The sequence below is a fragment of the Rhopalosiphum padi genome, chromosome 3 (genome assembly GCF_020882245.1).
Source record: "Rhopalosiphum padi isolate XX-2018 chromosome 3, ASM2088224v1, whole genome shotgun sequence".
In the NCBI taxonomy this organism is placed as follows: domain Eukaryota; kingdom Metazoa; phylum Arthropoda; class Insecta; order Hemiptera; family Aphididae; genus Rhopalosiphum; species Rhopalosiphum padi.
The window spans coordinates 31383606-31397895 of NC_083599.1; the positions used below are offsets into that span (position 1 = coordinate 31383606).

General features: G+C 28.0%; 1 protein-coding gene across 2 annotated transcripts; it reads left to right on the forward strand.

Moving 5' to 3' along the window:
• Nucleotides 1-1164: 1164 nt before the first annotated feature.
• On the forward strand, nt 1165-14079 carry LOC132927196 (uncharacterized). Of its 2 annotated transcripts, none has more exons than XM_060991681.1 (4): nt 1165-1325; nt 3421-3534; nt 8894-9088; nt 13533-14079. In XM_060991681.1, the coding sequence occupies exons 1-4, from the start codon at nt 1229-1231 to the stop codon at nt 13724-13726; spliced, it is 600 nt and encodes a 199-aa protein (XP_060847664.1). In that variant the 5' UTR covers nt 1165-1228; the 3' UTR covers nt 13727-14079. The 2 variants fall into 2 exon arrangements, with proteins under 2 accessions (XP_060847664.1, XP_060847665.1); XM_060991682.1 differs by lacking the exon at nt 13533-14079 and adding an exon at nt 9330-9530.
• Nucleotides 14080-14290: the final 211 nt, after the last annotated feature.

Below are 14290 nucleotides of genomic sequence, written 5' to 3' on the forward strand. Positions count from 1 at the left end.
TAAGTACCTACTATTTTGGCTGAAACACGTTACGCCGGTCATGTACAGAACGATACTGATAGGGACAATATTAATACACACATATTATTATTATTACATTGCATATCTATCAATATAATTTGTAACTTTCAATGTTATTGATTAGGTGTACAGTGACAACTATGCATTTTATTTCATTATAATTTCTAACACGACTCGGCACAGGCTACAAATCACATTTTCGACAACCTGCCGCAGCGGTAATTGTTTAAATTACTGTTTTCCTTGAATAAGTCTCCGCCGAATGACCGCGACCCATGGCTGGTATGATCGGGTAAACACAACTTCGGTCGTAGTCTATAGTCTAACCCTGATCGCCGCCCCACCACGGCAAATAACTATACGTATCTGTCTGACCTGACGGTACGTTGCGATAATAACGCATGATGACGTGATATTGTATACTTTGATATTACATACAAGGTGATTGTTTATCAGTGAACAGTAGTAGTCCTTTTTAGGTAAATGCATTTGTTTTTGAAGAATAATTTTGCTCAAAATTTGAAGTCGTTTCAAAGTGAAATTGTTCAGAAAATATAATATACATTTTGAATTCCCGCAGCGAACTATTTTTCTGAAAATAAATTTAAAAAATCGAATTTCGAACCAGTTATAAAAAAATATTTAAAATTTAGATGACGAGCGGAGTAGAACGTGTCATTAACATTTTGTCCTCTGCCACTCCGCTTATAGTCGCGCCTTAAAAATAGAAACTCTTACACGACCGATATTCGATTTGTACATCAAAAACGACTGGACGATATTGCCGTACTTCGAAAAACGAACTAAAAAGCGTTCGTTGTCATAATATTTGGAGTGATGGTGAATAACTCGATAGAAAAAAATAATAATAATTGAAAAAAAAGTTCTTCCGTAACGATGACTCGGGACGATATGTACAAAAACATAATATTATTGTACCTCTATTATAATAGGTACGTTTAACGAGTGAAAACTGCCGAATAATACATCACACCCTGTACGTACGGCCACCGTCATCGGACGTAGCCTACGGACGACGACAAAACGATTTAATATTATTATTATTATTATTGTTATTATTATCATATTGCCGTTGCGTTCGCGCGCGCGACCGGGTGGAGGGAAAAGCGACCGCCGAGGGCCGACGAGTCGTGCGTGTACGCGTGCGGCGATTACCGGCGCAGTGACATCCGAATACTCCGACACTATGCGCCACCGGTTCGTCCTGTCCATGCTGCTATTGTTGCCGGCCGTCCGGGCCGCGGTCCGTGCGAACGACGGAGGCTCGACGCGGCCGAAAAACGGTACGTTTTACACGCACATCGTCTAATATTTTGTTGTCGTCGACAATAACTACTGTTAACAAAATCGGTCGGTCGCGGCAGGAAATCTCGGGCATCGTTGGGCACCTCGACCGCCGATTAATAGGAAATAAAAAACTTATAAATATTATTATTATTGTAATAATCGTGACGGGTACAGTGCGCGACTATGATATTATTATTATCGTCGTCGGTTATTTGACCGGATAAGTATAATAATAATAATTGCGTTTTTTTTTTTTTTTTTTTTTTTTTATTACCAATTTTGACGTTTTCCGTCGACATAATATTTTCGTTTTGATTTCATAGTGATTTAAGATTTGTGCTTTTATATCGTATAAAATTAACAATTTTATACCCATATATCTCATTAATTGGTATCTGATAATGACTCATCGTCGAGTTATTCGTGCAATTATATCTTAACAAATTCCATACCGTGTTTTTTTTTCAACGTCACTTCTTATATACTGTGCTGTAATTTTATCTGTTTTTATCGTAACACCAATTTAAGTAAAATCTTAATTATATACGACATTTTTCTACTTTCAAATTATTTTTAAACGCCGATTTTAGGACTCGCGTCAGGTGGGTTAAATGGGACACGTGTCCAAGACCTCGAGTTTAAAAGTTATTGGTAACAACGTCATAATCCTAATTGGTGGCAAATAATTGGAAAAATAATATTTTTAGAAACTTGAACATATTTATGAAAAATATTATTTTTAGAAATGTAGGTAATCATATTTTTTGGAAAAATAATAATCGCGTAAACAATTCGTCTAATTAAACGGTCTTTCTGATTGAGACCATCGTTGTGACGATATCTTACACTTTTACAGCCGGCGACGATGACCCCGAACAAGTCATTAATCAATACTATTCCTAAAATAATTTGTAGTCGTGGTTATACTATATATATATATATATATAGCAGTGTCAGATTTAGGGTGAATTCACAGTAGGCTGAATGCTGAAGCACAGGCGCCCCCACAAATTTGAGCCCCCAAATTTCGTAATTATTTAACAGTAAATACAAAACAATTCGTTTTATTTGAATTTACACATAGTATTAAAAATGAATATTGTATAGTAGTACTATGGAACTTTAATTTTAATTTTAATCGTCGTACACTATCACCACGTAGATCGTAACAATATTATCGAAATCACGAATACACAATTTTCTACTTACGAATCTGTTACGTAGTATCAACGATTAAATTAAAGCAATTGAACTAATTAAAATGTTGGAAACGAAAAAAAAAAGTTTAAAAAAAGTTTTTTTAAATGAAACCAGAAAATTTAACAATTTCAGCAAGGCGCATTTAATGTATAAAATAAGAGAAATAAAAGATTGTTTTCCAAATGTTTAACTAGTTCTTTGCATTTACCTTGTTATTATGAAAGAAAACAGCAGTAGTGAAAGACGATTTTCTAAGACATATAAAAATAGATTTCGTACTTCTTTGGGCAGAGAAAAACTTAAACAAGTTGAAAGAAAGTCTAAAATTTAAAAAAAAAACTTCATTTTCAAAGTGTGATTGATAGTTTTGTGAAAATAAAATAAAGAAAAGTTTAAGACATATGATTTTAATTATTGCTTAAAATTATTATTTGTATTACCTACTAATTTAAGTCACTTACACTAATATTGCAACTTGTATTTTTATAATACAACTCCTTATGATAATATTACTAGCCCAATTTAATTTTTTAATTACAAATATATGATTATTATTAAGTAAAATTAAATAAGTAGTACCCTAGGTACTGCATAAATATTAATTAATGTTATTTAATATGCAAAAACCACATACCTAATCTTACCCTGCTAAATAAATAGTCGTAATACCTATGACAACACGTGCGAGCGTGGTGTTCACTTTAAACGGACATTAAAGGACTCAATCAAATATTAATTTCTCATAGGACTTCAGGCAAAACGCCTAATACAGTATTATTATCAATTTCATGTTTCCCAAATTGTTCAGCCATAGTTCAAGTGCCCAAACACTCACTTTTTTGTATTTTTTCATATTTATTTTTATTATTATCTTTGATTTGAATGTTTCAGATGATGACTCATCGATCAACAGCCTAGAAGATGTGGACCTCAGTTGCGACGGGGGTAGATGCGAACCAGATGTACAAGACGTTTCCACATCGAGTTGGACTACCACCAAAAAACGTAAGTAATCTACTCCGCTTCCATTGTCTCGGCGAATAAAAAACCGTTGGCTAAAAACTACTTTCTTAATTTTTCCATGGTTTTCAAAGAAGATTTGAAAGTCTATGTCATTTTCCAGGTAAAACTCATTAGTTTGAAAACATTTTAAAGAAACTACATGCCTATAGGTCAAACAACTTACAAAGGTACAAAAGAACTATTAAAATAATGATTTCGCAACTTCTTTTTCCATTTACTAAAACTGCGTAAATCTGTCTACGTAGAATCAATAAAATAAGTTTTTATTTAAAATCTGATTTATTTTTAAAAACCATACGCAATCTTCATTTCGTAATTTTATATTATAAATAAAATACACACAATGAAAAATGAAAATTCAAGTTAAAGTATTTTTAAGTTAAATATTATGCTACTGCCTTTTGTAGTAAAAATAACTCTGAAAAATTAATTACATTTAATTCAAAATTCAAAATATTTTGAAAATTTATGGAATCGGGAATACGATCATAATATGCTACGTATTTCTAAAGGTTGACCGTATACATAAAATTATATTTTCACTATTTATGTTTAAATAATTTAATTACAAAATAAAGTATAATAGGTAAACAAGAATACAAATAAAACTACATATTATAATATATTATTCGTTTGTTGTCTATGTCACTATGCGTACATTTATCAGAAGAAAATGTTGTCCATATTTCTTATTTTAGTAGTATTATGATTGTATCAAAAGCACATAGCAGCGTGCAGTTCAATCAAACAAATATTTGCTATGCATTATAACCCGTTTGTTCGGCAATCAACCAACGTATGTGATCTTGTAGTTGTTCCTTCTTGATTTTTTTTCAATATTTATAATACGTGCATTTATTGTATACGTTTATAAAATCTCATAAAATCTAAAGCAAATACGTCTTGCCCACATTATTATTTACAGGGTCATGAATATTCTATGAGCTCGAAAAAGTTTTATTTTTATCTACATAATATATATACGTATAGTTAGATTTTACAAGTCCACTAAATTCACGACCTCCGTGACTTTCGACAATTTTTTGTTGTGACGGTTGTCGTCGTCACCTTTTGATCTATCATGGCCAAACTATCCCCGCCACCATCCATCGTGCCAACCCCATATCACGTATTTCACTTATTTCACGCACTTTTTTTTCTTTCAAAAATTTCCACCGATATATCCATCTTTTTGTGTTCAATGGTACGTAGTTTTCAGTAGAAAAAAAAACGGAAATCTAGTACCTCACTTCTTCACTATCGTTAACCTTTTTCTCTTAGGTGCATATTTTTTGTACCATTCATTTTATTTTACTTTCGATTTCTTTTATGCGTACATACAGGAAATGTTTTTCAATTCGACTTATAAGGTTTTATATGGACTATTTTTCATCTGGGCTATGGAGTCAAATAATATATTATCTAAATCTCACCAATAGTTAGTCTTCTATATTCGATATGTTCATATTAATTATTTATAAATAACAACTATTATTTTTATACAGGCATACTTGGGTTACATAATATTAGCGGTTTAAAGAAATGGTTACCTATTTGTTTGTACATATTATAAACTATATTTACGTTTTTATTTTTCAAAATATAAGACTTTAAACAATTTAAAAAAATACTTTATCACCCCATAGATGTAAGTATGAGTGTTTCGATTTTTATAAAATTTTGACACATCGAATTTACATTTCCATATTGTTTATAAGGAAAAATTTCAACTAAAAACATAAATTATAATGGGATTTTGATATTCTTTATTGAATAAGTTTTTCCATTCGTGTGGTATAATATAATATTTGTTCATGTCTCGTTTGAATTTAATTTGATATTTTATTTAAGTTATAAGCATATTTTAAGTAAGAAATCCGTAAATTTTAATTGGCTCGTTTCAGCTTACACATACTGAATATAATTTGTAAGCACGCGTTTGAACCACGTACCTTACTATCTATTGAGTTAAAAAAATGATACAATATAATTAATTTTTAATTTCTTACATTTTATTGAATAACAATTAAATATTTAACCAAATCTAACAGGCCTCATTGTTTTATATTTTTCTCAAAATTAAATTATAAATAATAATACATCAGAATCACTTATTTTTATCATATCCTTGTAATAAATTAATAAAAAATATATTAAATTTTTTGTTATGTATAATTTAATAGATTTGAATTGTGTATGAAGACATGAAGTAAATAAAATAAGAAACTAATTTTTTTTTACAACAATAATAGGATTCAATTCTACGGATATTTCTTTTCCAGAAACTCATTATTAAGAAATCATAAAAAACTTCATGCAAAAACTCTATTTATTTTATACTTTTATACTAAAGATTATATTATTATAAACACGTTTAAATATAAATTTAATAATTTAGGTATCAAAAATAAAAAGTTTTGATTATACGATGAAGCATTAAAGTAGGCGATATTAATATTTGTTGCCAAATTTATTATGTTGTATTAATCTACCAATAAGATTATATCTATTGGGTCCGGAAATTGATCTGGCCTACACAATACAATCAAAAACTATACTTACTATACAGTTGACTAAGGCTCAACTAGTTACATAATATTATATAAAAATTAATACTTATTGATTAAATGTCAAATATATTGTTAATTGTATTCTAGTTTGTTATATTTTGTAGAATTTGATCAGATGTTTTAAATACCTATTGTATATATAACATATGTATAATTAATTATTTTGTTGTAATAAATATTTTTCCTGGTGTGTCCAAATATTTTGTTAATTTAAAATTGTAGGCTTAAATATTATAATATGTCACAAACTGATCCAATAATAAATGGTGTACACTTAATATAGTAACATTTTAAACTGAATTTAAATCGTCGAGCATTTAAAATATAACATTAAGTCCAATTATGTACACACATTTTATAATTGATTTTGTACAACTGTAATATTTATATAAATATTTTTTTTGAAAATCGAGTTTTTTCTCCTGAAATTAATAAAAATAAAAAAAATTACTATATTAACGTGAAATTTTATGGTTATCTACTTATAAATTATTTTGACATAATATGTACACTTTTAAATTGAGTATTGCTAATAAAAATACTTTTTGTTTCTCACTCTTCATAACGGTTCGAATGATAGGATAGATCAATCTAGTAACAACAACAAAAACCAAATACCATAAAAACAACCTTCAAAACACATGCCACATATGCTACTGATCATGATTGATCGATTGCAATTTTATACTTTTAAATCATGCATTGTAAAGGTTAAAAACTATGGAAAACTTTGACGTATCTATATTAAACTACCAAAAATAATAACATTTTCAATAAATTAGATATTTCATATCTTATTAATTATAATCAAATTTTTTTTCATTTATGTTTAAACAATTTTTAGATTGATTAAAGTCTGAGTGATCAAATGGTAAATTTTTCACTAAATTGTATCACAATTAGATATAGGTAAATAAAATTACAAACACTAGTTTTATTCAGGTAAAAATAAAAATATGTATTTAGAATAAAATAGTTAATATTATATAACTTAATCGATATTTTTTTTTTTACAACGCAGTTAGTACTTTGTCATAAGTTTGAAGTTTTAGTGGGTCTTTTAGAATTTTGTTGTATTCTAAGAAACTACTGAAAGCTTACAAACGTTGCTTTAAAAGTATCGTTTTCAATTAATTTATAAACTGTATACAACTTTTGGATCACTTTTACTGCCTTAAAAATTAATATCTCAGAAAATACACATCATTTTAAAAACAATTGCTTTCTGACTACTGTTCAGGTATATTATAGTAAATTCCACTTTCATTCGACCCATAAGATAAGCTTATAAGACAGTTTCATTTATCTGTTATTATCTATTTTTAGTTTATTATTTATAATAAATCATTTATTTGAATTAAATTTATTGAAACAAAATGTTTTAAGAAATCTAGACTAATGAAACTGATAAAAAATATTTTAAACATTTTATATAAACTATTATATTATGTTTAGTTTTAATAATTAAGATAATCTTTAAATAATATTTTATGTTCTCAGTATAACTTTTGTATTAAAACAGTTACTAAAAAAAATCATCAATATTAAAAGGTTTCTCGAGATTTAAGTTATATTAAACAACGATGAATTACATAATATTTTATACATTTAAAGTAGATATTATTTTATTTTATTTTTAAATTAATAATTTTGAGATCAATATACATTAAAATAAAGCTCACTGTTATATATTAATTTGTGATATTGGTAAATAATTGAAACATTTGCTCATTTAATAATATCGAATAAAATATGTGATAATGAACACTATATATTTCTGATGCATTCACCGTTCAAAATAATGCTCTAAAGTATAAACTCAGTCTAATCAATTTTTATTTTAAGCAGCTTAAGTCTTCTGAAATCTATTTACTTAGTAATTACAAGTTTAAACTTATCTACTCAACGCGTTAGCATCGTTTTTTACTCTTAGCATCTTAAATAGTCGGTTAACAAATAAAAATAACAACAACAATATTCTAGTATACTATTCACTCTCCAGTAAAAACGCGGATCAATGGTAGAATATTATTTTTTTTTTCAATTATCCTTTTGATATTACGTTATAGATAATATGTATTAGTTTATAACAATATAATACTATAAACAATATTGTTTAAACAATTAATTTAAAACATAGTATGAAAAGTGAAAATGTTTCTACGGAATTACTTTCAATTCTTCCATCGCTTTAAATTCTAAAGAATATTTAAAAAATGCTTACTCCAGAACTCTTTTTAATAAAATAATCTGAGACAGATTTACAATTTTTTTTTATTATTATTTTGTTATTGAATATTATATACTCGTACTTCTTTTAAAACTAAACTACACACATTTTAATAAAATTGTCAAAATCTATTAGTTTTTTTTTAATTAAAATATATTAATTTTTTTAATAAGACATTTAAAATAAGGGTTTTTAAAAAAAAAAAATTAAACAGTCTGTATAGAGTACATATGTAGTACTATAAAATAAGTAATTACATTCATTTATTTACATTTAAAAAAAAACTTGATGGCATGGAAAAAGAACCATCAACCAATAACGACATTTCAGCGTGAAATGAATGTTAATTTATAATTAAATGAAACAAATCCCAAAATTATTTTCTCGGAAAATGTATAGTCAACAACTTTATTTTTTAATTATTTTTTTATGAATTGATTAATATATTAAATTATGACTACTAATAGTTAATTTGAACCATATAGGTACTATTTAGATTATTATTTTTATTTTTATTAATATTAATGTTAAATTATTTCAGCAAATATTTTTCAACTGAACAATAAATCGTGTCCCGGATTTGAGCTACCACCAGTTTTCCCACGACAACGTTGTGAATCTGATAGAGACTGCTGGCCAAGGATATGTTGTGGGTACGGTGGACTCAATGGTCAGAAATATTGTCGAATTCCTTTGCCAAGTTGGCGAAATGATTTACTGAAAACCATTACAAAAAGTAAGTACAATGTACATACACAACAATGCCTACATTTACACAATTTAAAAACTAATACTTAATTCACATCTTAATGTAAATATACATAATAAAGCGTTTGATTGTATGTTAAATAATTAATTCAGAACAATCTTAAACTGACACATGCAATTTCTTTCAAACGACCATTTATTTACATTACAACACAATAATAAATAAGCACATATTATCGACATATTTTTTAATATGTATTTTTGATTAGTTTTAGTACCTACTCGACTAATACTGCCAGCAGCTCAACCGCAATAAAAAGGATATGAGAAAAGCACTGTTTATCTTACTGCACTTTAACATTACACCAATCAAAAATGTCAAGTGTTATATTATACTTCTTAAATTTCAAAATACATTATTCATTTTAACTTGTTGTTATAAAATATATTAAATTTATTACAAAAATAAATTGTACTTTTACATACATTTTTATAAAATATACCTTAACAACGTTGAAAGATATTAAATATCTTGATATATTATCAATGCTGTATCTTAAATAATTACATTTTTAAGTATGTGATTTATTCTTTCTAATAATTTCAAAAGTATATTACCTACTTAGCAATGAATTTAAAAAATGTAGCCCCGTCGAAGGACGAGAGATAGATATACACAACTTTTCATAATGATTATAGTGAATTTTTAATCTAACCTTAATTAGCAAAAAAGAAAATAGTTTCCATGAAATATTTATACAATATACCTACCTGTGTATGCTTCTGCAAATAATCAAACTGCATTTTATTTTAAAATCATACTTAAAAAAATATTGAATATTATTAGCAAAATACTTGAAATTTCTCAATTATATCAATCAAAATAAGAATAAAAACTAAGAAATAAGTGCTTACAATAAATTAGTTGGTATTGTAATTTTCTCTCATGCTGTGTAATACCTATTATAAATGGAGTGCTGCTTTAGACCGTTAGAACTTTGATACTAATTACATTTCTATATAAACGATAACTGAGTAACGGCATTTACCCACTATTAAATCCAATTTAAATTAAATAAAGCTCTATTTCCATTTTCAACTTTGAAATAAAGTTTATTATGAATCCATATTTTCAAAAAGCACTGCATCTGAGTATACGTAAATTATATTAATTAAGAAACATCAAAGACATTATTATAAATCATTATTTATTACAATAAAAAAAACCAATATTTAACCAATGAAATGTTAAACTTTGAATAGATACGATAAATTCTAATATTCTCATTATATAGTGTAGGAATATAATATTTCTCCTATAGGCATATAATTATAAAAATAATAAATTAACTTCTTTAATAAAAACTAGTTTTTATGGTAAAATTCATATCAAATAAATGTAAAATATTACTAAACAATAATCATACATTTTACATAAAAATATTTCAGTATTTATTATATAATACATTTTAATATTATTATTTTTTTACTAAGACAATATGTTGAATTTAATCGCAATACAAATAAATATAATTAACTAATAATTAGTTATTTTTTTATGCCAACAAGTTTCTAGAGTATAATGTTCTCATTTTAAGTAAAGTATTATTTTTTTTAAATATTAATTAGGTATAAATAGTACAACAAAAGTGTTTTTTTTTATTTTATTCAATTTCGACGTGCATTCTTATAAGTCATAAAAATATTCCATATATTATTCAAACTATATTACTTTTAAATTAAGATGATTTAATTAAAACTAAAAATATTTGTTTTACACCATTATGCGAGACGCGTAAAAAATAATATTACTCCAATGCGTTCAATTAATAAAAATAAATTAAAAGTGATCGAGTTTACTTTTTTATTCCTGTTGTACCATTTTTCAATTTGATTTTTCAGTCAAAGTACAAAATAACGATTAATAGTAGAAAAATAATTTTCAATTCAATGCATTATAAAGAATAGATTGTAATTGAAATATTTTAATATTATCTAAAATTTTTCAAATTAAATAAGAAAATAAATAAATTACTAAATTACAAAAAAACAAACTTTCATTCAACGTGTACAATTTACCTATATCCATTTGTTCCATTTCAAACTCAATAATTTTGTGCCCTATCACCAGATTATCGCTGTAATCTTACGAAATACTAAAAAAGAATTATCTACCTAGTTTAACAAGGGTCACAACAGCACCTCCTACAAATAATAATAACAATACGTGAAGTCGAACTAAAATGAAAAACATTCAAGTCAGACCAAGAATTATAAAGACATTTTTTCCTGATAAACCATTTTTAAAACTTTGAAACACTTCTAAACTGTCGGCCGCTAACTTATCCTCGAGTCTTGACGCATGTGACTTATTTTAATTTAAACACAATAATATAAGCCATATTATTATGGTCTAAGTACGGTTCTAAAAATGCTATTGAAAATATAAAAAGAGCTTTAACGACTTTTGGCCGTGAAATCAACCACCGCCGTTACGGGGCTTAAAAATCGTCGTTCGTAGAGGACTTAAATCGGACGCGCAGCAATCAAAATCGCGCAGTCGTAACTACTTTAAGCACCCATAACAACGACGTTAGTCATTACTCATTATACACTAAACGATTAACTCTGAGCCTATTATATACACGATTCGTGTGAAAACCACAACGAAATTATTTACGTATCATTGTATTTATTTTGTACAATATCAACAATATAAACATTGGATCGTGGAAATGTACTATAAATTTACATGTATTAATGTATTATACGCAATATAATGTGTGTGTGTGTGTGTGTGTGCTTTATTTTATTCGTCTTGTGAATACTATAAAATATGCATATTCTGGAATTGGTTAGTGCATATCACATAAACTTCCATGCACTTATAATAACTAATTTCAAAAATAACAACCTACACAATTATCGTACTAGCAAAAGCTTCTAATCTGTATGTTTTGAGCATCATACAAATAAAACGTTTACCTACAAAATTCGGTTTTTACACATAGTCGATAATCGACTTTGAAACATTGTTTTTATTTATTAACACCACCTGCGAGGTGAACAAAATATTTATCTATTTTCGGTATTATTATATTAATTCTTCGTAGATACTTGTTATACTCATTCCGCGTTCGTATAATAATCATTATTATAAAATATGACTATTTCATCAAAAACATAAATTTTCGCACAGCAAAAGTTATAAAAAAAACACAATTTAGCGAAAACGAAAGAAAACATTCTCAATTGAATTATTATTATTATTAATTTTAAAATCACACACACAACTGAAAATATACAAAACCGAATAACTCGTGTACTCGTTCTACTGCACTAAAGCGAACATTTGGTTGAATTTTTTTAGGATACTGGCGTTGTTCAAAGTCACTCGCTTTCCTATTACTAAGCCCCTGTCCAAATCTGCATTTTCCCTCCGGTCTTAAATCGTTGCACGAATGGGAATCGGATAAACATTACTTCCCCCGTGCGCATCACCCGAGTCTACCTACAATAACTACAGCAACGTGTATAGCACATAGTCGTATACACATTAAGCCATGATAAATTAAGCGTCTTTGCATTATACTTATTGCCCAAGAGATAATATATTTTAGTCGAAGCTATTATGTTTCTGTTCAAATTGTGATTTTTGGAATTTTCAAATAATATACATCATGAGGACCACATTATTTCCAGATACTTAGATTTCAATAATTGTTTTTTCAAATAGAAAACTCAATAGTCTGTGAATTGTTGAAAAATGTTGATGTATATTAAAATCGAAATTTAAAACAATAGTTATACTCAGCAGTTTATTCTATTGTAAGTATCTAATAATAACAATTATTAATAGCAATTGATAATTTTAGTACAATGTTATAAATGTATAAACAAGTAATGGCTTAGAACTTATAAGAACATATTGCATGGACTGTAACTTTAACTCATACTTTAATTCAAAACATTACATAGATTAAGCCAAAAAGATTCAATGTTTAATCAAATTTAGTTTTTATTTTATTTTTTTATATCTATTATCTAGAGTAAAAACTAGATATATTCCAATTCATATTAATTATAATATTAAAATTGATATCCACCATCAAGATTATCCTTAGTACATTAAGTAAAATTAACTTGCCAACTACTAGTTCGATTTACTATTTCGGTACATCGTGGTTTTTATCAGAACCGTTATTTAGTATAAGTACTAGAAATATCCAAAGGTCGTAATTTCAAAAATCGCACAAAAAATACCAAATTACGCTTCGCACTTTTTTCAAGGTGCCTACGCCTGGAAAATCGGCATGTCATTGGGTACCGATCGTAACCGATAGTGCGTAATATTGTTTTTTTTTCGCATTTTTGTTATTAAAATTTTGCGATCACGAGGTACGAAATACAGATAGCGGATCGCAGCTGCAGAATCATCAGTCACAAAACTATTACGATGATCGTGTTCGCAGGCCTCAGGTCCAGCCGGCCGCAGTACCTTCAGTGCAGCCCGCCACCGCCCGCGCGCTACGATCTGTTCCCGCGGAAGTGCCGGACCACCGTGGACTGTCTGCCCGAGCTTTGCTGCCCGGAAACCGGAAGAAACGTCTGCCGGCCGCCCAAGAAACTGATACGGCCGATCAGGGCCCAGTTGACCATCGGATAGGCGGTCTGGTCGTTCGTTTTTACCGGCCGAACTGAGATTGTCACCTGTTCAAATGCATCACCGATCGAAATGTTGTCCGGAAAACTTTTTCAACATTTTTCGATCACTATAATATATTATTTTTAACCCGCGGGATAACATCGTTATCCTGTGTTATTGTGTTATCGTGTCTATCTAGTCATTACTCATTCGTGAATTATCGTCAGTCGCAGAATCCATCCAAACACCCGAACGAAGGGATTACGCGTAACGACCAAATACACGCCTATGTTTAATTATATTATCGGATATATTTTGTATTAATGATCATTTTTGTTATTATTTATTATTATTATTAAATCATTATAATTTTATTTCATTTATGTTATTATTACGTCTAATACATATTGTTTGTGACACATCAATTACTCGAATACTTTATCCGAACAGAATCATCATGCACGTCTACACACCAAACCCGCACTACACGCGAAGTTTAGACAGTATAGCTAAGTATAACTAATACAACAGCGCCGATGACGAATTATTATTTTCCAGACATAGGAATAGCACATAAGGTCCCGG